General features: G+C 44.6%; 1 protein-coding gene across 8 annotated transcripts in view; it reads left to right on the top strand.

The window, feature by feature from the left end:
• ITPR1 (inositol 1,4,5-trisphosphate receptor type 1) overlaps positions 1-27,672 on the top strand; it is a 224,352-nt gene that overhangs the window by 125,981 nt on the left and 70,699 nt on the right. For 4 of the 8 annotated variants that reach the window (XM_079957519.1, XM_079957521.1, XM_079957517.1 and 1 more), the window contains 6 exons: positions 390-501; positions 1,919-1,951; positions 11,947-11,982; positions 13,772-13,819; positions 18,759-18,891; positions 27,013-27,203. In XM_079957519.1, the coding sequence (XP_079813645.1) occupies positions 390-501; positions 1,919-1,951; positions 11,947-11,982; positions 13,772-13,819; positions 18,759-18,891; positions 27,013-27,203 (553 nt within the window). The remainder of the gene's footprint in view (positions 1-389; positions 502-1,918; positions 1,952-11,946; positions 11,983-13,771; positions 13,820-18,758; positions 18,892-27,012; positions 27,204-27,672) is intronic. The other 4 variants (XM_079957524.1, XM_079957523.1, XM_079957520.1 and 1 more) reach the window with 3 other exon arrangements.

The raw sequence follows: 27,672 nt of genomic DNA, 5'->3' as shown, positions 1-27,672 counted from the left end.
CACAATGAAAGAGTCTGATAACTTTTAGACCAGAAATACTTTTAGAGCATGAAAATAGGTAAGTGACCCAATACTTTCCAAAAACAGCACCCCAGAATCACATGGTTCATTTGCACACTTATAGTTTCCTTATTGCATATTTAAAGCAGCCTTTATTTTATCATTAATCCTTATAGTCCTTACATATGGAAGAATTGTGAGTCAAAATTATCTTGTTGTGTGACACCTATCACCAGTAACACGGCAAATATAAACAACAGATGAATATGGCATATGCTAGCTAATTTCTTCTCCCTCTTGACCCTTGATTTTAAATAGCCACGAATGCCTTCCTAACCAATTAGAAATTCTAGTACTGAAACAAACTGTGATCAATTGGTTGTTTTCAGGTTAATAAAACATACTAAACAGCTGCTGGAGGAAAATGAGGAGAAACTTTGTATTAAAGTTTTACAGACACTCAGGGAAATGATGACCAAAGATAGAGGCTATGGAGAGAAGGTACTTTAATTTACCGTATATTATCTTGTCTTTTATTCTGTCTTTCTATTTGCAGTGTAGTAAAAGAAACATCAGTACTGGGTCCTTATCTTTGTCTACTTTCTGCATTGTAAAAACATCTGAAACATTGTTGTGCACAATTGAATTGCTGCTGTTATTATTATCCCAGGTATTTTTAATATAGGCTGGGAATACCAAAGTACCTCAAACATACCTTTTTCTTTGCTGTTGAGGATAACTGATCATAGAATGGCTTACTTGGCTTTTTATCACATCATGAATACAGAATCAAGGGGAAAGTGATTCTGTTTTTTTTCCCAGGGGTTCCCTTCCTACTCACTGTGTAAACAAATACTGAAAATGTTGAAATCAGTGAAAATACTTGTAGGGCTGCTAGCCTAGGATAACCAATGGTTTAAATCAGAGGTGACTATCCTGCAGCCTTTCAGATGCTGTTGGACCTCAACTCCCACCAAGCCCAGCCAGCCAGTGGTCAAGGATGATGGGAACTGTAGTCCAGCAAAACCCGGTGGGCTGAAGGACAGCCACCCCAATGTAAACCCTAAACGATTGTTCTACTATACTTCACATGGTCTCCCAGGATCCTTAGTGTAAAATAAAAATAAAAATGCATATGATCTATGAAGTCCACTTGTATGAGGATAAACTATATGTTACATCTGAATCTTAAGGTTATGTAAGTTTTGAGGTGTCAGTGAAGTTCATTCAGTTAAGAATCAGATAAGAAATTCAGGGGCTTCGCAAAAAACTAGCACGCATGAGAGGTGAGCTCTTAAAACCCCTGACTCGGAGGCAGAAAAGCATTCTTGGCTCCCTCTGTATTTCTTAGTCCCAGAAGCTCTCCCTTCCAGCCATGGCTACACATAGGGAGGGGACATTTTACCTTTCTGTCCTTCCGCCTTTGTTCCCCAAGTATATTCTTGAACAAAACCCACGAACCTTTCATGCCTCTTTAAGAACTCAGGATTAATATTTATCTGATATTAGGTTCTCTTTTGGGCATGTGACTTCCACGCTTTAGGAAACAATAACAACTGGTTTCGCTCTAAATCATCTGCATGGGATCACTTGCGTTCTGATGCTTATAAGTATGTGGTAGGCATAAAGAAGATTCTACTGTCTAAAAAAAGTAGAAGAAGAGATCCATTACTGCTTTTGTTTTCAGTGAATTTAGACAAGTACTTACTTCCTTGACTCTACTTAAACAGCAACATTGCATTCCTATGAGTTGCCACCTTTTTTCTTCGTTACAGTATCCTCCAAATACAATATTGGCAGTGGTTGTGGGTAGAGTATGCATTGTGGATCTTGGTGCTCCTATCACCTGGTTACTTGCAATTTCTCTTGTATTAATTCTTGTTTTCAACTTTTTCTCCTCCTTTTTTCCACTTTCCAGTTGATTGCACTTGGTGAATTGGATAATGCTGAGGTTTTGCATTTCTTTCTTTCCCCCCCCAAAATGTAGTGTTTGTAGCCTTGTAATCTGTTGTGCTGTTTTGCCAGTGCTTAAGCGTTGTGGTTCGTGTACTTGTACTAGTGACGTAGTAGAATGTAACTTGCCAGTGCCTGCAGTGAGGAAACAAGTAATTATATTGTCTCTTATCCTTCAACATTAATTTTGTCCAAATGTCCTCTGGAGGCAACATTTTTATCCTCTCTTGAAAGGTAGAATGGAGAGGATAAAAATGTTGCCTCCATTTGCATTACTAAACATAATGTAAACCCCCCCACCCAAAGATTATTTGCATGCATATAGAAGCAGTTAATGAAGGTGCAAGGATGGAGGAAGTTTTGTCCCATTGTCTGCCATTCTGAGTAATTAAATGTAGAAAGACAACTAGAATAAGGGATCCAAATAGTTTCACTATTCATAAATAGACTTGAGCGTGTCTAGTGAAGTTTTTGAGCCATATCTCAAATTGCCTTTTAAAGGACTTTCGGTTTCCCAAATACTTTGCCATGCAGCAGGAAAGTATGTTTAGATATGCAGATATTCTAATAGGGAGCTGGGATCAGTGACGCTGAAAGATTTACATTTATCTCCTAAAGTGAAAAGCGGCCATACACCATAAAACTTGGAATGGAGAGTTGAATCTAGGTAACTGAAGGGAGAGCAAAACCAAGTGGTGATTTTTTTATTGTGGATTAATTAATCAATCCTGAATAAGACTGCAGCTTTGAAGGTGACACCTATAAAGCTAAATCAGCAAACCTTTGCATATGGGAGTAGAACTATTGAATTCTAGAGCTTACTCTGAGTAGACATGGTTAGAACTGGGGTATACTTTAGATAACTTGAAAAATGTACATTTTGTATGCATGAATACATTCATTGATGGGTGTTGAAATGTCTCTTAAGTGTAGCAAATTTTCTTATTTCTCCATTGAATAGCTCTGAGAAAATGGTGAAGGTTTATTTAGAATATTTACATCTCACCTCTTTTGATCCCAAAGGTGGCTTAAAGTAGTTTGCAATAAGATGCACACAAAGTCCACACAATTCAGTAACCCTATGTCTTCTAGCTGATAGCACAGGCCAGGATACGTTTTGCTGCAGTCCCAGGACAACTGTCAGTTGTGTCTGGAGAGTGGTTGACTGGGAACAAGCCTACTGCAGCTGCTCCTTCTCAGGCGAATGGATAGGGCTAGGTTGCTTTTACTTTGACTCAAGGTAGCAGTATTGGTCGTCTTCTCTGCTGCCAAAATTTCATTCCAATCCAAGTTGACTGCTGCTGTTTAAATGTCACTAGGATCTGGTCTATGTCTACATTGCTATTAGGGACTCTAGGACCTAGATACTTCCAAGGTTCTAGAGTAGAGCATAAGCTAAGTGGCAGAGTTGATCAAGTGTAAGCATATTGTAGCCTTTTTGTATTGATATGTAGGCTTTTTTTTTTTAATTAAAGAAATTGTACTAAAGTGAACTCCTTCCTAGAATGCTGTATTGGAAATCCGCTGTCTCCAAGGTGCTAAGTTATTCTTCAGCCTCATGCTAGACCACATTGGCTTCAAAGTATAGATCAGCTTTCCCCAACCAGATGCCCTCTAGATGTTTTGGTTCACAGCTGCTTAGAGGGCTGATGAGAGTAGCACTCTAAAACATACTGCGGGCACTGAGTTGGAGAAGGCTGGTGTAGAGAAGCTTCATGTATTTCTCTGTCTAATTAATTTGTGACAAATTCAGATGGAGTTTGGGGCTGTTTGTTTTTTTGCTTTGATTTTCATTTAAACTCTTCCTACTTCCCCACCCAAGTCTCCGGCCATTGTAGCCTGCTGTGTTTTGCAGTAAATCAACTACAGTGATCAGGCTCGATTTAGAACTTAGGCTCTTGATTTCAAGTAAGAACTTTGTTGGCTGCCTTGCATGGAAGGGATTTCATGCTTCAAGCAGGTGTGTTTATAAATATAGGAAATGAGCACTGTCTGTTTATTAAAAGTGTCTTCTGGCAGTAGTTTGGATTCCCTGAAGCCTCTGTAAGGAAGCCACAGTGTTTTCCTTTGCGTAATTTCCACCAGCCACTGTAAAAGCATGGAATGAAAGAAACTCACCCTTTTAGTGTTCATTCTGATAAAATATGCTCTTGCAAGTCCAATTATTTGCTCATCCTCTTTGCCAGCCCAACTATATGTCTTTGGTTTCTGACATGTATAGAACTGCAGGTGTCTTCCACAAGGTTTCATGCACTAGAACCCACTTTTTCCAATGCAGAAATAAAAGCATCAGTACTTAATTTTGTGGGTGTGCGCCCTCCATTTAACTAGTGCTTTGTACTTATCACCAGCAGCATACTGTGTGACACATTAAGTAAAGAAAGGGATCCTGGCTAGGTTGACAAAGAATAACAGTAGCCTAGTGCAATAGTTGGGACGCGGGTGGCGCTGTGGGTAAAACCTCAGCGCCTAGGACTTGCCGATCGCATGGTCGGCGGTTTGAATCCCCGCGGCGGGGTGCGCTCCCATCGTTCGGTCCCAGCGCCTGCCAACCTAGCAGTTCGAAAGCACCCCTGGGTGCAAGTAGATAAATAGGGACCGCTTACCAGCGGGAAGGTAAACGGCGTTCCGTGTGCTGCGCTGGCTCGCCAGATGCAGCTTGTCACACTGGCCATGTGATCTGGAAGTGTCTGTGGACAGCGCTGGCTCCCAGCCTATAGAGTGAGATGAGCGCACAACCCTAGAGTCTGGCAAGACTGGCCCATACGGGCAGGGGCACCTTTACCTTTACCTTAGTGTAATGGTTAACTCAGCTGTGGAGTTTTCCAAATAAGAAATACCCCATTTATACCAATGGAATCTCTGCTTGAAGTGCTGAGCTTTCAACTTAACACTCCATTGCTGCAGTGTTGGAGAGTTGCTACTGCTGCTGCTGCTAAGCAAACTCCTTTTGGAGCGTGAACCATTGGTTATATTAAACCTAACCTCAGAACAAGTATCAGTAGAAGAAAGATGAGATAAAATTAGAGTGAATAGTAATTACGCAGTCATGAAACTGCTCCATTAAGGTAGAAGAACAGGAAAATAAGAACTCTCCAACTCCTGGAAACTCCTTCGGCAGTTCTGCTAAGAAAAATGAAGGAAACAGAAAACCTTGGCTAACAATTACCCTAATGTGCACAGTCAGTCTTGGAATAGAGGCAAGTACATGCCATCTTAGGTGAATCTGGCCATACTGGACAAAAGGGATTGAACAAATGGAAAATGAGGAACTAACTAATTGGAAGGGGCCCCCTTGGAAGGTTGTGAACTTTCCTTCCTTGGAGTTTTTTAAGCAGAGGTTGGATAGCCACCTGTGACGGATGCTTTAGTTGAGATTCCTGCATTCCATGCGGTTGGACTAATGACTCTTGGGGGTCCCTTCTAACTCTATGATTCTATGGTATTTCCTACATGATGTTAGGATATTTCCGTTCCACCTTAAAAGGGAGCAGGCTTTGTGAGTCACAGAGTCTGCGTATTTCCTGTTCACAGGAAGTTTATGTTGTGTCTATGCTTTCGTTTCTCTCTCTGTGCCTGAGACATTGAAGCAGGCAGTCATGTTTTCTCTTTGTTCTGACCAACGCTGATTAAAGTTATAAATAATGCTCTCCTTAGTGCATCTTTCGCTGTGCGAATTCTGCTGATAGAGCGTGCATCAGCTCTGGAATGTGGCAAGCTATTTCTGGAGCTCGTGTCGCTAATTGCTTATACTGTACAGTGGTGCCCCGCAAGACGAACGCCTCGCAAGACGGAAAACCCGCTAGACGAAAGGGTTCTCCGTTTTGGAGGCGCTTCGCAAAACGAATTTCCCTATGGGCTTGCTTCGCAAGACGAAAATGTCTTGCGAGTTCCTGCGGGGTTTTTCCCCTTTTTTCCCCCTTTTCCTAAGCCCTAAGCCGCTTATCAGCTGATCCTCTAAAAGCCGCTAAACCGCTAATAGCACTAATCTGCTAAGCTGTCAGTGGGCTTGCTTCGCAAGACGAAAAAACCGCTATACGAAGAGCCTCACGGAACGGATTAATTTCGTCTTGCGAGGCACCACTGTATCTACGGGAGATCGGTGGACGTCCAGAGGCGACGTGGAGTCATGATGGCTGATATCTCCCTGGCAGTATTCCAACACATACCACCAGCTTCAGAGCTTTGTTGCCCAAGGACCTTATGTGAAATGGGTTTCTGTGCTGGGGGGGGGGGAATATATATGCATGTAGGACTAATATAATTTTAATTTTGTATTTCTGCTGGTTACATAAATGGATTAAGTGCCCTGCCAATTAATTGGCTTCTGCCAGCCTAGCAGTTCGAAAGCACGTCAAAGTGCAAGTAGATAAATAGGTACTGTTCCAGCAGGAAGGTAAACGGCGTTTCCGTGTGCTGCTCTGGTTTGCCAGAAGCGGCTTAGTCATGCTGGCCACATGACCTGGAAGCTGTACACCGGCTCCCTCAGCCAATAAAGCAAGATGAGTGCCGCAACCCCAGAGTCGGCCACGGCTGAACCTAATGGTCAGGGGTCCCTTTACCTTTTATTGATCTTGGAGGTGTGTTGTTCCTTCAATAGCAACTGGATATATTAAATAAGCCTTATCTCTTTTTTTAAAAAAAGGAGGAGGAAGAGTAATTGAAAATCTTAATGGCCTTGATAAAGAAAGTTGTAAAACAGAAGGAATCAAATGGAACGCTGGAGTGAGATAGCGTTTAGAAAAACTGATCGCTCTTCTGAAACTATTAAACTTTGCCTGAAGGGGGCATTCTGGTGATACAGAATGGAACAGAGAGATGTCCGACTTGCCTTCTCTCTCTCTCTCTCTCCCTCCCTCCCTCCCTCCCTCCCTCCTACATTGCAGTGAACTGCTCAGTTGGGCACCTGCCAACAGCCAAGCAGCAGTTACATAACAGGCATCTTTTTTTTTCCCTTCCTGGAATTTAGGCTCGCTGCTGATGTGTGACCTTCAGCAGTAATTGCCAATAAAATGTGGTGGAGCTGTTTACTGTTAGTTCAGCCCAGACTTTGGCTGTCAGTATCCCAGACTATGCTGGCAGATATTGCAGTCTATGTGGTTGCTAAAGCATTTCTTTTTTAAAAAAAGAAAAAGAAAAAAGCAGCAACATTAAAATGCTAATACAGCTTCAAGGAAGCATACAGGGAACTGTGCCCAAAGCTATAATAGCGCTGTAAAAGCAAGAGAGGTGGTGGTGGGGGTTTGCATACAGAAAGAAAGAGGGAATATTTTATAACCAGCCCTATACTGGAGAATTTGCTCGTCTATAAAAGACTTTGGTCCAGATTACTAAGCGGCTCATTATGCTTAAGTGATTGTATTTAAAGGGAGCTCTCCCATCCCCGTATATATTTTCATGCATACATCATAAGCATATTTGCATTTATTATCAAAGACAACTGATAGGATAAAGGGAGTATTTTTGAGCCTTTTCCTTTTCGGCTGCATGCCAGGCACACATTCAACAAATGAAGTTTTTCCCATGGCCACTGTTTTATAACTGTTGGGTGTCTTGCCAGAAGAAAGGGCAGCAGCTCCAGTAGGGTGTGGAACGAGAAAGGGGGAAAGAGAAGCATTTCAAGACTAGTCATAATATTGAGTGTTTTCAGCCAAGTGTTTCATGCCTCTCCTCTCCTCTCCTACATAGAAGCTGTAGATCAGGAGTCGGCAAGGTTTACCTCACCTGGGCCGGTTCACTCCAGCAGAGATCCCTCTGTGGGCTGTACTGCGTGTGTGTGTGTGTGTGCCCCCCCCCCCAATTTCCGGTGTCTGTGTCTGCACAGACGCGATTTCCAGTGCCGTGGAAGCAAGTCCCCGTTCCGCACTGTGCTGGTTTAGTGCAGTGCGCGAGGACTCACCAAGTGGGCGGTTTGGTTCGGGGGCGGCTCGTGGGCCGGATAAATGACCCCCATGGGCCGTTTGTGGCCCATGGGCCATAGGTTGCCTACCCCTGCTGTAGATTGCTGTTGGAGGAGAGGGGTCAGTCCACTAATGTAACTAACCTTGCCAGCATTGCCTTGACTTGTTACCAACTCAGGGAAGGTTTTCGTTTTAAGTTCCTCCCTGCATGGAGGGAAGAGGGAAGTAACATACACACGTGCAACTCTGTGTGAACAGAGTTTTGTCACATAAGGACTTTCCTCTCCAAAATCTGCTCTGGAATGTCTCCCAAGTTGCTGGAACACATTTTGATGGGTGTGGGGCTGCAGAGGAGAGGAGTAGGAAGTTTCATTGCACAAGCAGACCAGTGTTGTTGGATACAAGCACGTAAAAATAAATAATCTGGGGAACAGCATACTATAGTAGACCCCAAAGACAAAGTATGTGTGTGTGTGTGTGTGTGTGTGTGTGAAATTTTTCAATTCATGTTTTTGCATATTTGCTTTTAATCTGTTTTCACGCTTTGCATGTCACTTTAGAATTTGTTTAGAAAAAAATATGCATTGGAAATAGGAATGCTGAAATTTTGGGACACAGTTAAACTTGTAATTTTGCTGACTAAAAGTACTTTAAGGAAACTGCCCTAAGCCACAAATAGGGATAAGAATAGCTCCAGGTGTACTATTCAGTTTATGTCTCCTTGAAAACGTTCTGTTCACATTTTAATGGTCACTTAAACTGAAGAGTAATGAAGTGGACTTGTGATTATTTTGTACCTGTATAGTCAAGTCCCCCCAAAATGCACTGGTACATTCTTTGAAAGTATGAAATATATTTTAATGACTGAAACCATATTTCAGTGCTACACTAACAAGACTGCCTCTGTCTCAAGCTTCAGTGCTCCCATTCCCTCTTTTCTGATGCGTCCCAGAAGAGGAAATAAGTAGCATTATGCCCAGAAAGGATAAACTGTGCTTAGTTTAAACTATGGTTCATTGAAACAAGCAGAAATAAGTTTGTCATTTCTGAAGCTAGCATATTCCAAGGAACCATAGTTTAAACCAGCCTTCTCTCATTACCAAAGTCCCCTCCATATATTTTTTTAGACTACAACTTGGCTGGGTTAACTGGGGCTGCAGTCCATGTGAAGGCCATCAGATTGGGGCACACTAGTTCAAACTAAAGGTGGGCCAAACATTATTCTCCAATTTCACAGGTCCATTCCTTACCTGCAAAACCGGAGGTAACATTTCTTGAGCTCTTGACCTGGGGGAGCAAATGAAATTGGGGACGGGAAAAGACCCTGATGTTGGGAAAGATGGAGGGCACAAGGAGAAGGGGACGACAGAGGATGAGATGGTTGGGCAGTGTTCTCGAACCTACAAACATGAGTTTGACCAAACTGCGGGAGGCAGTGGAAGACAGGAGTGCCTGGCGTGCTCTGGTCCATGGGGTCACGAAGAGTCGGACACAACTAAACAACAACACACTTTTTTAACTGTACAATGTGGCCAAGGAATCTTTATTACCCTTAAAGTGTTTTTAAATCCTTGTGTTTGAATTCCATGGTGTGGCCCTGTCTACATGAATGCGCTCTGTCGTCTTTCTAGAAATAACCATGTTACTACATGTGGCCCCATGGGCATACCAGGAAGCAGGAAGCTTGCATGTAGAGTGCCTAATGTTCCTGCTAGCTAGTGTGCGGGGGCTTTTAAATTGTTTTAAGAACAGTGAAGACTGCTCAGTTTTTATATGGCATGCTCCCCAACTCGCTTACGCACTCACCCCAAGAATCCAAATCATTTTCACCTAAACCGTTTATGCTTGTCATACAGCAAGTATGGGGAAACTGCTCCCCCATAAGCCAAATATGGCTTGCATGGCCTTTGACCCACAGGGCTCTTCTTGCCAAGCCATATCCCTTACATATCTACCTCCCCTTACCCCCAGGGCAGGCAATTAAGGGTGGGGCTCGGCCAAAGGGCCTTTCTACAGCGGTTTCCAAACACAAAAACTAGGGCTTGAAAGCGCTTTGCATAGTGATTCCTAAATGCATGGCCTGTTCAAGAGGCAGCAACACAGACATCCTACTGCCTCCCTCTCCAAGATGGATCCCTGCCCCTCTTCCTGATTCTTCCTCCAAGCTACCCTTGCTTGAAAACCCCCTTTTCCTGCCCCTCAAACACACACCCCATCACCTTGGTAACATCTTATCCCCCAGGCTGAAGGATTCCTCTACTCGGTGGCCCATCAACCTTTTGTCATGTTAACAGGTTTTCTCTTTACTAAGCCAGCCAACCTTTGCAGCTTGCATTCTCCTTTCCTATCACAAATAACTAAAACCCTAGCATTCATTAATTTCTAATCTATAATGACTAAATTCTCTTTTGAGATTTGTTGTTTCAGCAATATATATATATGCTTAACCATTACAGTAACTTTACTTTGCTAAATCTTTGATAATATGTAAATAGTTGGCCAAGAAAAGTCCCCCTTTACTTAACAACAGTATAGCAAAACAGCAAGGAAATGCTTTCAGAATTACATTTTTGGGGAATGGAACTCTTCCTTTAACTGCTTGTACCTTGCAATCCTGTTGTTAAAAGGTGGTAGTATTGGAGTGAATGGGCCTTGGAGTTGTAGGCAAGCTATTTAACATTTTTATACACTTTGGACCGGAAGAATACTATTTTGTTTAAAACTTCCAGTATGATCTGAAAAGAGGATAGATATGCCAGAATGAGCTAGATCAGGGGTAGGCAACCTAAGGTCCGTGGGACGGATGCGGCCCAATCGGCTTCTCAAACCGGCCGCAGATGGTCTGGGAATCAGCGTGTTTTTACCTGAGTGGAATGTGTCCTTTTATTTAAAATGCACCTCTGGGTTATTTATGGGGCATAGGAATTCGTTCATCCCCCCCCCCCAAAAAAAATATATAGTCCGGTCCCCCACAAGGTCTGAGGGATGGTGGACCGGCCCATGGCTGAAAAAGGTTGCTGACCCCTGAGCTAGATGTTAGGTGAAGGTAGATAAGCTCCTACAGCTGCTTCTCATTTAAGGGTTTACGAAGTCTCCTGAAAATAAGCATCCATCTTCTTGGAACTAGTTCAGGAAAAGAGACCACTCCAGAAATAGTTGGACATTGTAGAAGATTGTCTGGGTGTTAGCCGCTCGTAATGTTCTTTGGCAAGACTTTAATTTACACGTATTTTCAGAAATAGACCCGAATCTTGCCGTTCCATATATTTAAACATATTATGAGAAGCATCCCTTTTTCGTGTAACATGATCGAATTCCAAGTCATCATCATCATTATTACTTCTACTACTGTTGCTATTACAGGTGATGGTCCAGTGCTTGGTGTGTCTGTGTGATGTAGTTTGCCTTCAGTTTCCTTGTGTTTTCCTGGGTGTTTCCTTGTGCATGCGGTACTGGTTTGCAATAGATGTTCATGTTTTTAATGGATTTTGGTATAGTCATTTAAAGTTTGAATATGTTCCTTAGTCATTTTTTAAACATTTAAATGCTGAAAGCATTACTGATCAGCTATGCAGACATTCTGTTTTGCTGCTGCTCATAGCAAATCTGTACCACATATATTGTGGAAGAGGAAGGTTTGGTATTGGAAAAGGTGAGAATCTAATTGTGTATTCTTGGACATGGCATTCCTGCTTGTGTATGTCTTGAACGTTTCTTCTTCCATTATTTTGGACTGGAGGTGAGAAGTCCACTGTAATTAAATTAATAAAAGGGAACTGTATGAACTGGGAACAGATATTTAACACTACATCCCTAGCATATTGATGTGTATACAACTGGGATTGACATTTCTGAGCAAGATATGCATGTGGTCATTGTGCTAATGACCATGTACTTTAGGCATATGCCTATTTTTCCAAGGATCTTTTTTATTTTTTTATTTTGGATGGGGGACAGGATTCTGTACTTTTGTCAAATTAGTATTTTGTTGTCTTGTAAAAAAAAAAGTCAATATCTCCATGTGCCAATCATTGGTTTACAGGAAAGATTGATGACTAACAAATTTTCTTTTTACAATTTTGCTTTTAAATAGCTGCCACAGTCACCAGAAATGGAAAGCTCCATAGAGGTCTGTCACTTGCTCACCTATATTTGTAAAACATACAAATATTGGTGGTTTTTAAAGTAGCTGTGGTTGGATGTCTGTCTGTCTTTTTGGTGGTTCCAATTCCGTTCAGATCAGTGAAGTTTAGCCAGTGATCTCTGCATGTGTTCCAACTGCTTAGATTATAGTGCTAAGTGGACAAATTCATCCTGCTTCACTAAAAAAGAGAGAGAGAGAAATGGAAAAACAAAATAGCAAAGGGCTATGTCTATTAATTCTGATAGATGCCTAACTACATCTTACTATCAAAGAAATATAGAACACTTCAAAAAGTTGGAATATTTTAATATAACTGCAGTGTACTTAGTCTCTTGAAATTCAAAATACCTATCACCTTGGTGTAGCAAGAGAAGCCTGTACTTGGATCTCCATTTACAGTAGATTGCCCTTGATCTTTTGAACTTTTATACCACTTTTCATGAGGCTTTTGAAGCGGAACATGATGCCCATTAATCTTGTAGGCCGTGTAATCCTGTTTGAAAATAAGCTACTTTACTTTAAATGGATTTACTGACCTTTTCTTATGGGATGATTCAGTAACATAATGAACATGCATGTATTGGGAAAGTGTGGTTCAGTGTTTTGTATGCGTAAACATTGGTGACTGTCATGTGTGAACGTTTTATCAGAGAGAGTACTTTGCATGTTACTTGCAAACTTTTTACTTTTGTTTTGGGGTGATATCCCGTATTAGTCATACAGTAGATTTTGGTCAGTTGATTTCAGTGGGTCTACTTAATTCAGGGTACCCCAGTAAAGGATCCAGAGGGAAGGTTCTGTCCAGTGGTCCAGACGGGGGCCGTTAGGCCAAAGAACATCCTACTGGCGCCCTGGTGGGATTGCCTCATTTGATCTGCGTCATGGGAGATCCTTGAATCCCCCATCAACCCTGAAGGAGTAATCAATCAGCAAGTGGGTTGGTTGATTTAGGATACACACTCAGTGCCTATTCCAAAATCTACTACATCTGTAATCAATGAAGTTGTGGCCAATTTAAATCCCAGATTATTATTTTGTCATCATTCCTGCTATTACAAAATCACCACCCAGGTCACTGGCTCACTGTGCTTGGACCCACAGTCAGACTTACATGCACATCTTTCTTCCTCTTCTCACACACGAGAGGAAATTAAAATCTGTTGCTTTTAAACTAACCAGAGTTCCCAGAATTCAGACATAGGAAACAACTGTGATTGGTTTAAAATCATAAGTGGATACTTTGTGTTTTCTCCTCAGGTCTGTGCTAGAGGGAGGAGAAAGGGAATGTCTTAAAGCCACAACTCACTATGGCTTCTGCATGAAACACTAAACCATAGTTTATCTTATATACAAACCAGACCAAATTTCCAAAACATTTATTTAAAAACTAATAATGAAGACTGGCAATAAAAGATCCACTTGTAGTATTGGCCCTTCTTTTAAAGTTAACATTTCTAGTTTACATCAAGCAGAAATGAAGTACTTTTTCTTAAGTTCTATTTTTTGAAACAGAGATTTGGAGTGAATTGTGTCCAGAATAACTGCACATTAAACTGTGATGTGTCTGTATATTGCATGGAGGCAACCATTGGCAATTTCTTTTTCTCTTCTTTCATTATGGTTAGGTAGAGAAAGAATGCTAGAGCCAGTGCTATCAAAGCTAGATGAATGTTGAACAAATTCCATTGCAGCAACTAGTTAGTTATTGGTGCTAAATTTATTTAGTGTCTCTTTAGTATCAGACTTTAAAACAGAATTTTTGCATACTCGCCAGGAGCTTGATCAAAGTCTACCACAGAGACAGCTTGAAGATCATAAAAGGGTACGTATATTCTGTGGTGGTGTTTAGGTTTAATATGTTGGGTGCTAATTACACCTGGGCTTTCTTTGTTCCTTTTTCTCACTTTTTAAATAGCTTAAAGAAAATGTGGAAGTAGCTGAAGGATCCATCTGTTTGTTGCTGTTGCAAATTTAAAAATAAAATAAAATATTATTGAACAAAGATGACAAATGCCATTTGATAGGTCCAGATTAGATTCTGGAGGCTTTCGGATGTTAGAGAATGTGTGGGTGTGTTCTTTTATTTATTTTTAATGGTGTCACCTGACTTGTGACATATGACATTGTAAATTAAGTTAATATAGATGTAGCTGCAGTGGAAACTGGTAGTAAGTGTTTTAGAAATTAGGGCTTGCTTTCAGGGAAAAAAACATTGGTGCAATGTCTCTTTCCTTATATAATGTGTTCTGTACCATAGATCCAGGCTTCAGTTTTGGGGGGAAGGTTACAGCATTAATGAAGCCCATTAATATCACCTTGTTGTACCCCTCTCCCCACTTGTAGTAAAACCATGTCCCTCAAAGTCTTCTAAAGCTGTAATTTAGAGGGCGTATCTCTCTAGGGGTCCTGTAATATTGCAGTACAGTATTCTGCTGCATAGACTATTAGAAATAGAGGTGTCTTCACTTGACCAACCCAGTAGTCCTAAAGCTCAGGATTTATTTTAACATAATCAGTTGGAAAACTCTTGTAGTCAGTGCTGAAATATAGCGGCAGAATACACAAAATTATTTGTGTTTTTTCCAGTAGCCTACTGTCTGCCTATTGCCAATGCATGATTTTAGCAATGTGATTGGATTGGATTGATCTTTATTACGGCCACCGGCCCGCTACACGACAGTCTCCCATACCAACACACCACACCCAGACCTCCAGATTTAAAATCGCCTAAACTTACAAAAGACAAACAAGAACCAAAGCAAAACAAAAACAAGGACGACTGTCATACATTACAATAAATTTGTAATGTGATTTCTTTCTTTACTGGAAGTAACACAGCTGCCCCATACTAATATTCTGAAGAGGCATGCCTTCTTTTTCCTACTGGGCTTGAGGATCAATACTACTGTTCCATATACTGTAGATCAGCTTTTGCCAATCTTTTAGGCCCCATGGGCACATTTTCAAACAGGAGGAACTATTGTGGGTGCTGCGTGTACCCTGAACAAAAACCGCATACTGCAACCTGAACTTCAGCCAAGACAGATGGAGGGGGCCCTACAGGAACTGAGAAAGACTTCTGTGGGTCAGTTGTTAATGGCAACTGGTAGTAAATATTGTAGAAATAAGAATATAAAACTCAGCTCTAGCACTTCATTAACATAAATCAATTTTCTCCTAGGGGGAGGAAATACAATATAATTGGATGCCTATTAAACTTGCCTGGGTCTGTTGTATGTGCTTTGCTTCCAGCCATGCAAACTGTGCAGGATTGATGTCAACATAGACAGCTATGCAGATTTTGTTGTCTCCTTCTAATTAACTCACCCCATGATTGTTTGAATTGGGTTTTTGTGAGGTCTGTATTGTCATTAATGCTTCATTGTGATGCTGAACTTCTTCTCTTCTTCTTCTTCTTCCTCCTCCTTCCTCCTCCTCCTCCTCCTCCTCCACCACCACCACCACCGCCGCCGCCGCCACCGCCACCGCCACTAAATATAATTGATTTATTAATAATCTCCTAAATAACCATCTAAAGGCAATTTGCACTAAAAATTATTAAAAGCAGTTAAAGCACAAAAAATACATTTAAAACAAGACAGAAACCATACAAAATAGATGTTTCTGTAGCTAGGAAAGCCTGACAGAACAAAAATATATTTAGTTGTTTCTGGAAAATGCAGATAGTGGGTACTATTAACAGAATATTTTGGTGGAACATGTTCCACAATGTGTTTTTTGTGTGGCAGAAATAACTCTAGTGAGAAAGGTGGAGTTTGGTCTCATTAAAAATGAGATGCTTAAAATACATTTGAGTCTCTGGACTGGCTCACTCACTGTGTCACATATCATTGTTCCATGGTGGAAGGAATGGATTGTGTTCTTCTCCTTACCATGTCTATGAGGCACTGTTGTACCTCAGCGACAGAGCACATGCTTTGCATGCAAAAGGCTCCAGGTTCAGTCCCTGGCAGACAGTAATGAGCCAGGTGGACCAATGATCTGAATCTGAATAAGCCAGTTTCCTCCACCACAGAACAATGATCCTAGTCAGGTAAGTAAGTGTATAAGTTGGACTTTTGTGTTTGTTCTAAAGGTGGCCAAAAGGCCAGTGCATCTATTTTCTACTAGATGGAAAAATATGAAAATATTTAAGCCATGAAGTTCATTCTGTTTATAGAAAATTATTGTTTTTCTGTCTCCAGTAGAAACCCGGTTGTTTTTAGATTCTGACGAACTGCCCTATGTCAGGATTTTTCTAGCCAGTTTATAACCCGTTTACCTTTAACATGGAGGTATGTTAAAAGCATGAACCACCTAGTTGCAGCTGTCAAACGAATGCTAGTGTAACGGATAAGGACATTTCCATAACTAGTTGCTTAAGGCTATCTAGGGAGAGCAACTTACGGAATCTGCAGCTTACGGTGCATTTCTCCTGAAAGTAAAGAGTAAGGAAGCATTCAAACTAAACGGGTCATTTCCTTTTCAATTCTACTTATTAAATATATCCTTTTGCTTCATTAGTTTTTCACAGGTGGATTCAGTTGAGTGAAGAACAATGATTACTAACACGGAGAGCTGCCAGTCTGGGAGCCATCTAGTGCCTACTTAAAAGCTTACGGTCACTCCATTATGATGAGCATTGTCACTTTCAGAAGCAGATGTGGGTCTCTCTGGGCTTAATCCATCCAGGTTTGTGGATGGGAAAAGTACTAGGAAGTCCCAAAGCCAATGATACCATTTAAATATGCTTCATTGAACAAGTCCCAAGTGCAGGATATCTCTTGCTATGAGGGAGTGCTTAAGAGGGATAATTTTATTTAAAAAACACACACTTCATTACATGAATTATCTTGAAATGGGCTGCAAATAATGTTTTGCAAACATCTGGAGAGCTCTCAAGGTGGTTCATCAAAGGGCAACTAATGTACAATGCCTATTACTGATCTGTTGTGACTTTCGGCTTCTCAAATCTTCACCCAGCCCTACAACAACTCACTGGAGAGGAGCTAAAAGTGCCAATTATGTATGTGTGGCAGCACCAATGGTTCATTTAGGCAAGGAGGTGGGGACAAACAAGTTAAAGAGCAGAATATCCCTACCCGCCCCCCAAGAAAGCCAGGGAAGGGCGTGCCAGATTTCCCCAGGAGGTGAGTTTCAGAGAAGGGGACACTGTCATGGGGAAAGTCCTCTCTTGTGTTCATACTGGCAGCTGTAGTGAGAGAAAGGCCTCTCCTCCTGACTGGCACCTAGTGGTTGGAGCATATGGTAGGCCCGCCAAATCACCACACAAGTATCTGTACCTTGAATTGGGTACAGATTAGTGCAGTGCTCTCTGAACTGGAATGATGTGTTGTCCTTTAGTCACTGTGCTCAGAAACTGAACCACTGGATTCTGCCGCAGCTGTAGCCTCCAAACCTTTTCCAAGGTCAGGCCCCATGTAGAGGCCCATTGCTGTAATCTGTATCAGGAAAGCACAGATCCTGTATATCAGGGATGTCCAACAGGTCGACCGCGATCGACAGGTCAACCCCTGGTTGTTATTAGTTGACCCTGGGCTCATTTTCGCATTTGGCCTTGCGTCATACCTCTTTCCTTTATCCGTGCATGATTTCAAAAGCGGAAGACGAAGTTTCTGCCGGCGGGATGACTTCTTGTCTATCTATTTTTGTTGCTGCCCCGACCCCTAAGAAAAAGGTTGACAATTCCGACCTCCCTCCCTAAAAAAAGGTCATTGCCAGTTTTTCATTCTGTGAGTAGATCACAGTCTCTTGGGAGTTGGATGTCCCTGCTGTATATGAACATCTGCACTCCTCTCTAAACCATCATGAACAAAAAAGGCTGAGATACAAAGACCATACCTAGATCAGGTATTGGATTCATTCTTTGCAGAGTTGGGCATCTTTTTGTTTTCAGCATATCACCTTTTGTTTTCTTGGACAGTTAGTGAGAATTTTACTATCTAAAGTCATCCAGTCTACAGTGAAGGTTCACAGCCACTTATTCCCATAATTTGCTGGCAGATAAATTAGTGACTGTTTCCAGTGTTGTGAGGCGTGTGGGAGTAGATGAAGGGGGCTATAGGTTCTATCTCCTGTTGTGTGATGTATCTGTTCAAATAACCTAGATATCCTACCCACCATGTGGGGCCTTACATCTTGGTGACTAAGAGGTCAGTGCTCATAGAGTGTGTTTCTAGTAGGGGGACTAGCTGTCTGATTTAAAGAGGTAATAGGCCTTAAAATCTATGAATGTAACAAATCAGGGATAACCTGAACCACAATAGCTTTATTCTAAGTGTAGTGATCATATTCAAAATACTTTGTAGGTAGTGACACTTGTTACATAGTAGTGAATAAATTTGTATCAAGTCTGAAATTAAAGAAGAATGTTGCCTTTCAAAATATGCTTTCATAACACTTAATGAATAAATAATAACTGGTATTAGTTAGAAAAGGTCAGGATAAATTCTGGAAATAGCATCTTCTTGTTACTATTTCATAATATTTATCTCAACTTATGGAGACAGATTTTTTAAGTGAAGGAGTATATATCTGGCAACAGTGTTTTTTAATTATTATAATATTTTAATCCCTTAATAACATTCTCTCTTTTTCTCAGCCCCATTGCTGTTGTCGTCTTGCTGTATAATTGTACTAAAAATAACTTTTGCTAGTCCTGTTGAGTCCTGCAACCCTGCTACACTCATAATTTGTCTACATGTTGTTGTTCTTTAATTTAATATCTTGTTTGAATTAAGGGTGAGGCACTCAGACAGGTTTTGGTCAACCGTTACTATGGCAACGTCAGAAGCACAGGAAGAAGAGAGAGCCTGACCAGCTTTGGCAATGGCCCATTGTCTCCTGGAGGTCCTGGCAAAGCTGGGGGAGGAGGTAGGATGTTCGCTGTGCTAATTATGAATTTTGTGTGACTCTAGCCTGCCATGTTGAACGTTCTGTCTCTGAATAACAAATCACTTATTTAATAGCTTTGGCAGGTTGTCAGCAGGTGTTTTTTTCACATTGTCATTTACAGAAGAGAATTACTGCAGTTCCTTAAAAAGTTGAAAATGAATCCACTAATTGCCTTCTCCATCCTTCCATTTCTAGACTTTTCAATTATATATTGTCAGAGCCACCCTGGGTCCCAGCTCACAAGAGACCAAAGTCCAGTCCAAGTTATATACAAAAGGTTTTATTGAAGATCATTGTCGTCATTACATCCAAACTCCGTGGCTCCACATCTGTTACCCTTAGATGTTAGAAGTCCCCTCTGAGTCCGTCCCTCCCCTGCACCAATTTAAGAGGCTTGTGCTGCTCCACCTTTTCCTCTCCTTCCTTTTCCGCAGGGTCTTCCTGCCCCCCTGTGTTCCCTCTTTCCGGGACTCCCCAGAGGCTGAGTCTTCTCCTGCCTGCTGCCCCCTCCTTCGTGCTTTAGCACCAGGCTCCTCCCCAGAGCTCTCCCCACTTCCGCGCGCCTCCACATTTGAACTTGGCGCGCGTACGTTGCTCCTGACCTTCCTTTCAACAGCCACACTGCTCCCGGTACTGCTTTCCGCCCCTTCCGGCAGGACGTCTTGCCCCGATCTCCTTCCCCCCTCTGCTCCTTGTTCTGTTCCTCCCGACACACTGGTAACTCCACCCTCTTCACTCCGTTCCGGTGGAGAAGCAGGTCTCGATCTCCAACTCCCACTGGCGGTTCCCCCTACGTTCCCCTGCTCCTGACTGCTTCCCCCTTGGGCTCCCCTTGGCTTGACCAGGGGGGCTCCCTTTTGGGAATCCTCCGATTCACTGGACGGACTCATGGACCATCTCGGGTCATTGTCGTCCTCTTCCTCGTCAGGCTGGAATCCTTCTCCCTCACTCTCGGTCTCCTCCCTCCTCTGCGCCTCTCTCCCTGAACCCCTGACATCCATCCCCCCCTCGAAGCCCCCCCTTCCCCCCTCCCCCCCATCGGGTGCGGGTTGTGGGAACTGCAGCTCCTCGGAGGTAGATGCAGGATACAGTTCGGCTACGTCCATGACCTCTGCTGGCAGCTCAGTGTACGTGTGTTCGAATTCGGGTTCTTCACCCAAAATGTTCGCAGTTCCCTCTTCCATTGCTACTTCGTCTGGTGCTGCCGGCCAAGGCCCCTTCAGCCATTTCTTGCGCCAGGCTTCCTCTGGTTGCTCATCCCACCAATAAGAGGGCTCTGTGTCCACCCCCGAACACGATCCCCTGGGCGAGTTTGAGTTCGGCGTTCTTTCCTCGGCTGAAGAAAAGCCGTGGAAAGTGCTGCCTGAACATGTGGGGGTAAAGAGCCAGTCATCGAAGTACTCGGCTGGCATGGGTCTATGTGGGAAAAGGGCATGGAACTCGTCCTTTAAAAGAGGTTCGTCTAAAGCGTAGTCCGGCACCCACCCACTGGCACTGACTGGTGCACCCTCTCTGACTAGAAAGTATTCTATTCCCTCTTCCCCCCATCTCGAGTCCAGGATCTCTGTGACCTCGTTGAGTGGTTCGACCCTAGGCGATCCCTCCCTCCTAGGTGACTCTGTGCGTGGCTGCGGTACTGTTTCAGACTCCTGAAACCTGTGCGGGGCCTTGTAGGGAGTGAGCACCGACCTATGAAAAACCGGGTGGACTCTGGAACCTTCGGGGAGGGCCAGTCGAAAAGCCACGGGGTTGATCTTAGCCTCCACCTGGTATGGTCCTAGCTGCCTGTGCCCTAGCTTCTTCTTGGCCAACGACTTGGTTGGCATCGCCTGGGCCGCTAACCACACCCAGTCCCCCACCTGGATGTCCTCTCCCACTCTTCTGCCTTTGTCTGCCTGCACCTTATATGCTTGTTTGGCTAGCTCCAAATGTCTCCGCAGCTCCTCGTGCACCTCTTGTAGTTCTGCAGCGAACTGGTCGGCCTCTTGCGGCTCCCCCTCTCTTGGTGCTACGAACCCCGGGAAGGTCCTGGGATGACGTCCATTGTTCGCGAAGAACGGCGTCACCCCCGTCGACGCATGCTTCGTGTTGTTGTAGGCAAACTCCGCCATCGGTAGGTAGTCCACCCAAGCTGTGGGTCGCTGATTTGCATAACATCTCAGGTACTGCTGCATGATCGCGTTGACCCTCTCGGCCTGGCCGTTGGTTTGTGGATGTCTTGCCGACGCTAGGTTGATCTTGACGCGCAGGATACCTAGGAGCTTCTGCCAAAAATTGGAAATAAACTGGCGCCCCCTGTCGGACAGGATGGCCCGCGGCAGCCCATGCGCCCGGAACACGTGGTCGATGAAGAGCTTGGCGGTCTGTTCCGCCGTCGCCACCTTCGCGCAGGGAATGAAGTGCGCCATCTTGGTGAACAAGTCCACCACCACCAGTACCGCCGTCTTGCCTCTGGAACTGGGCAGGTCAGTGACGAAGTCCAGCGCCACCCTCTCCCACGGTTGCTGTGGTGTTTCCAGTGGTTCCAGCAAGCCCGCCGGCTTCTGGTGTACTGGCTTGGACCTCTGACAAGTGTCACATCTGGCGACGTACTCCGCTACTTCTCCTCGCATCTGGGGCCACCAAAAGTCCCTGGCCACCAGTTCTATTGTCTTCTCCCTGCCGAAATGGCCCGCACTGGGAGCGTCGTGCAACTGCTGCAGAACCTTTGCTCGGAGCTCGTCGCTCGGCACGTAGAGGGCACCCTTGTGAGTTAACAGTCCGTCGCGTAACTGGAACTCATCGTCTCTCAGCGAACCCCTACGCAGCTCCTCTATTTTGGATTGTGCAAACTGATCTACCTGCAACGCGCGTCGCACTGCGTCCAGGTCGACAGCGATGGCAGCGCACGCCCACGCCTGCGGTGCAAAAATGTGCCTGGCTGCTATTGGCGCCGCTTCCTCAAGATATTGCGGTTTCCTGGAGAGCGCATCGGCTATAACGTTGGAGTCCCCTGGGACGTACTCTATCCTGAAGTCGAAATCCGCGAAGAACTCTGCCCAGCGCATGTGTCTTTGGCTCTGGAGTTTCGCCGTGCGCCAATACTCTAAATTCTTGTGATCCGTGCGGACCTGCACTGTGTGCTTGGCTCCAATGAGGAAATGTCGCCACGCTTTGAACGCTGCGTGAATGGCTAACAGCTCCCTGTCCCATATGGTGTAGTTTTGCTCCGCTTTGCTGAGCTTTCTGGAGTAAAAGGCACCGGGTCTCCAGTTTCCATGTGGATCTTCTTGCAGGAGTACGGCTCCAACCGCTCTGTCTGACGCGTCGGTCTCTACTCGTATGGGCTTGCCTGGATTCACGTGCAGCAGCTGCTCCTCGGAGGCGAAAAGGCTTTTAAGCTTCTGAAAAGAGCGCTCCGCCTGTTCCGTCCACACGAACCTCTTTTTCTTGGAACTGAGAGTGTCCGTGATCGCTGCCGTCTCCTTTGCAAAACCTCTGATGAATTTGCGGTAGAAGTTGGCGAAGCCGATGAATCTTTGGACTTCCTTCCGATTGCGAGGGCTCTTCCAGTCCAACACCGCGCGGACCTTGGCGCTGTCCATGGCCAGCCCCTTGTCGGACAGCTTGTAGCCTAGGAAATCCACGTCCGTCACATCAAACTGGCACTTCTCTAACTTGGCGTAGAGCTTGTTCTCCCGTAGTCTCTGCAGGACTTCCTTTACGTCCTTCTCATGGGCCTCCTCCGTTTCCGAAAAGATCAGGATGTCGTCGAGGAAACACACGCATTTCTTGTAGAGAAGTCCCGCTAGCACGTGATGCATAAATGCTTGAAAGACGTGAGATCCATTTTGGAGACCAAATGGCATCACTCTGTATTCGTACGTGCCCAGAGGCGTGAACATGGCCGTCTTCCACTCATCGCCCTCCCGGATGCGTATGAGGTTATACGCTCCACGCAGATCCAATTTGGTGAAGATCTTCCCCTTCCTTACGGTTGCCAGGAGATCATCTATCTTGGGCATGGGGAAGGCCTTGGGTTTGGTCTTACTGTTTATGAATCGATAGTCCACAATGAGTCTTTTTTGGGGCGTGTCCTTTTTCTTTACAAAGAAAACAGGACTGCCCCCCACCGCTTTCGATTCTCGGATGAATCCGCGCTTCAAATTGTGCTCTATGAACTCCCTGAGTTCTTGCATCTCGTCCTCAGACATGGAATACAGCTTTGCAGTCGGCAACTGCGCCCCTGGCACCAGGTCGATGGCACAATCATAAGGCCTGTGGGGCGGCAACTGGTCAGCTTCCTTCTCGCAGAAAACCTCCAGGAACCCCTCGTACTTGCGGGGTACTGCCTGCACCAAGCCAAGTTGCAACTGCTGCTCAGCTCCCTCCTCCTGGCTGGACTGGATGCAATGTTGAGCACAGTACGATGAGCAAAAGGTGATCTGCCGTTAGTACCACGCTACAGCAGGACTGTGTCTCTCCAGCCAACTCATGCCTAATACTATAGGCGTGTCTGAAAGGCGGGTGACATTGAAGCTGATGACTTCTCGATGATTTCCAATCCTCATCACCATGGGAGGCGTCTGTTGCACAACTTGTCCTCCTAGCAATTTCCTGCCATCCACCGTGACTACGTTCAGAGGTGTTGTCGCTGGCAGAAGCGCTATGCGATGCTGCTTGACAAAGTGCGTCCCCACAAAGTCTGCGTTGCTCCCAGAATCAATCGTGATGGGGACTTCCAGGGTGGTTCCATTCGGCAACTGAAGTGTTGCAGTGAGCTGCACCGCTGGCTTGGGTGGTAAAGGGTCTGTGCGTTGCAAAAGCGCTGGGGACTGCTCTACAGATTCGCCTGGCTGAGCCCCAGCAGCTCTGCTTCCAGCCAGGCACTGTCGTTTCCCTGAGGTTGCTCTGCTTGCATCATTTCTGCTGCAACAGTTGCTAAAGCTGCAGTGTGTTTCTGCAGCCTCTGGGGACACTCTTTCGCCATGTGCTGTGCACTGTCGCAAATGTAACACTTCCTGGTCCCTCTAGGAGGCTGTGCCTTTACTGCACCGGAAGCTGGGGCTCTGGCTGTTGCTTGAGCCTTAGCACCACCAAGTTCCATGGGCTCCTCCCCCTTCCTTCCCAGTGGCGAAGGATGTGACTGACGGAACTCCCTGGGGATGAAAGAAGACGTCCTCGCTGGTGGACGCACCTGACGTTCTTCCTCAGTGTGCCAAGGACGTCCCTCGTGCCTTATCCCAATCGCCAAAGCCCTCTGCACAAGCTCCTCCAGGGTCCGGGGTCTGTCTCCCCTGGCAAGTTCATCCTTAATGGGACCGCTGAGCCCCTCCCAGAACAAATCCCTCACAGGTGCACAATCCTTCTCCCAGCTTAGCGCAGTCAGTAAAGCAAAAAATCTGGAATGGTACTGACGCACAGTGGCTTTGCCTTGCCGCAATCCAAAAATTTCCCTGCGTGCAAGATCCACATCTACAGTTGACTGGAAGCAGGCATCCATTGCTTTAATGAATTCATCTGCATCGCGGCGGGCAGGGCCATCTTCACGCCACAAATTGCGCAACCAGTCTCTGGCCGGCCCATGCAAGTGAGAAACAATAAACCCCACTTTCTCCTCCTCATCTTTAAAGTCATGACGAAGCAAGTGCAATGCATACAAAACGTCTGCTCTGAAACTGGGGTAGTGCTTCAGGTTCCCTTCGAAGTGGGTGACTAGGCTGCCCCCCCTCCGTCCAAGTCCAATCCCTTCTGATCTGGACCCTGGGAACCCTTCCCTGCTTGCACGTTCCCACCTGGTTTGCAGGTCCTGGCAGCGCTTCTCCATTTCGTCATGCTTCTTCTGAGACGCAAGGACTGCAGCAGTGAGTTCGGAAACTGTAGTTCGCAGAGCTGTCAACTGCTCCTCCGCACTCATGGCTGTCACCGTTCGTGAGCTTTGCAAAAAAAAATTTTTGCGTTCTTTGGAGGGGACTTACTGTCAGAGCCACCCTGGGTCCCAGCTCACAAGAGACCAAAGTCCAGTCCAAGTTATATACAAAAGGTTTTATTGAAGATCATTGTCGTCATTACATCCAAACTCCGTGGCTCCACATCTGTTACCCTTAGATGTTAGAAGTCCCCTCTGAGTCCGTCCCTCCCCTGCACCAATTTAAGAGGCTTGTGCTGCTCCACCTTTTCCTCTCCTTCCTTTTCCGCAGGGTCTTCCTGCCCCCCTGTGTTCCCTCTTTCCGGGACTCCCCAGAGGCTGAGTCTTCTCCTGCCTGCTGCCCCCTCCTTCGTGCTTTAGCACCAGGCTCCTCCCCAGAGCTCTCCCCACTTCCGCGCGCCTCCACATTTGAACTTGGCGCGCGTACGTTGCTCCTGACCTTCCTTTCAACAGCCACACTGCTCCCGGTACTGCTTTCCGCCCCTTTCCGGCAGGACGTCTTGCCCCGATCTCCTTCCCCCCTCTGCTCCTTGTTCTGTTCCTCCCGACACACTGGTAACTCCACCCTCTTCACTCCGTTCCGGTGGAGAAGCAGGTCTCGATCTCCAACTCCCACTGGCGGTTCCCCCTACGTTCCCCTGCTCCTGACTGCTTCCCCCTTGGGCTCCCCTTGGCTTGACCAGGGGGGCTCCCTTTTGGGAATCCTCCGATTCACTGGACGGACTCATGGACCATCTCGGGTCATTGTCGTCCTCTTCCTCGTCAGGCTGGAATCCTTCTCCCTCACTCTCGGTCTCCTCCCTCCTCTGCGCCTCTCTCCCTGAACCCCTGACATATATATATATATATCTAGGTCCAATTTCTTGCCAGTTCCCAAAATCTGTATGTAGAAGTCCATTCCCAACATGTGGTCTTTCGTCATATTTCACACGGGTTTTGTTTGTTTGTTTGTTTTTTTAAAAAACCTTTATTTGCATTTTGAAGGACTTAGTACTGCTTTCGAAACAGAGGTGGCTTGATGGCCTACTGTTAACAAGATGGTGCCTTTTCCACAAACCTTACATGACTTGCTGTTGGGTCCAAGCCCTTGCTATTTTAAAGAGATTTCTGACACATGGATGATAATGATGATCAGTTAAATTTATATCCTGCCCTTCAATCCAAAGGTTCACAGGGCAGTGAACAAAAAAAATCCCATTAAAATACAAAAAATCTATACGGATCCACTGTCAGAAAGTTTCCCCCGATGTTTACTTGGAATCTCCTGGTATTGAGAAGCTGTAGCTCAGAGGCAGAGCTTTGTATGCAGAGGGCCCCAGGTTCACTCCTCAGCGACTCCAGATAGGACTGGAGAATTCCTGCCTGAAACCCAGGAGAGCCGCTGCCAAACCGTGTAGACTAGTGATTCTCAACCTGTGGGTCCCCAGATGTTGTTGGACTACAGCTCCCATCATTCCTAGCCAGTGGTCAGGGATTATGAGAGTTGTAGTCCAACAACATCTGGGGACCCACAGGTTGAGAACAGCTTCACAGTACTGAGCTACATGGACCAATGATGGTCTGATTCAGTATCAGTCAGCTTCCTATGTTCCTACTCCAGACCAAGATTACATGTTAGAAGTAGCCCCTATGTGATTTTATTTTATATAAGAATTCATGTGACTTTTTCACAACTGAAAGTAATTAGAGAAATAAAATGTATTGTTTGTCTCCTTTAATGTCCTTTATATGGCTCCCCCCCTTTAAGATAGGTTTTTGGGCCACAAAACAGTTGCTCTGTTTTTGGAAAGGTTTTTTTTTTTATGGTGGTTGTATTTTTCTTCTTATTCTCTGTTGATTTTGTTTGTCATGGCTATTTAATTGCATTTATTGTTTGTTGCTGTACTGTTAACTGACTGTTTTAACGTCTGTTAGCTGCCGCGGGTTTGTTGAGGAGCAGGAGAGTATGAATGCTCTTTACATAAATCAATCAGTCTTAATGACAGCATCATCTGCTTGTATTATTAAGAGGCAAGCATGTTGTTCACACTTTAATGGTTAATAAAGCTGTGAATAAATGGAATATGTTCACAGTTACACTTCAATTCATTCGTTTTTATAGGTGAGTGACCAATGTTTTCAGATAGAAATAATTAAGCTGGGTTCATAAGAGGCTTCATTTTGCTCAACCTGTGTGACTTACCTTTCTGTAGGAGGTGGGTCTGGTTCCAGCCCAGCAAACCGAGGTGAAATGAGTTTGTCAGAAGTCCAGTGTCACCTGGATAAGGAAGGTGCATCCAATCTGGTCATAGATCTCATCATGAATGCCACCAGTGACAGAGTTTTTCATGAAAGCATCCTTCTGGCTATTGCCCTTTTGGAAGGTGGAAACACTATTATACAGGTAGGAAAAGTGCTTGTGTACTCCTTTTGATAAGCTTTGTGGGTTTAACATGAAAGTCAGTGAGCCCAGTGCATTTTAAAGAGGTGGGATCCATCATGCTCAAGTCAATCTGCTGATATTGAATTACAATAACTTTGCTTTCCACTCTTTGCTCTAGGTTCACTGCTGGAGGATTTGGGGAGGTAGCCATACTGGTGTGGCAGATGAGAATAGAGCCAGATTTAGTACTCAAAGGAAAAATCTAACAGGGTTTTCTCAGCCGCAGCTTCCTATGCAGGTCTGGGGAATCCTGAAAATGCAGCATGAGGGAGTTAGTACTGATTGTGTAAAACTTACTAAAGATTTCTAGACAAACATAATTTTGATAAACTGTTCCCTTTAAAAAAAACAACAACCTCATACAGCAGGATTTTTTTTAAAAAAAAAATGCTGAATTTTGAAACTTTATCAAATAGATTGTACTCTGCTA

This window comes from Podarcis cretensis (genome assembly GCF_951804945.1).
Source record: "Podarcis cretensis genome assembly, chromosome: 2".
Classification (NCBI taxonomy): Eukaryota; Metazoa; Chordata; class Lepidosauria; order Squamata; family Lacertidae; genus Podarcis; species Podarcis cretensis.
Note: the sequence above shows the minus strand (reverse complement) of the source record. Positions and strands in the feature narration are given on the sequence as shown.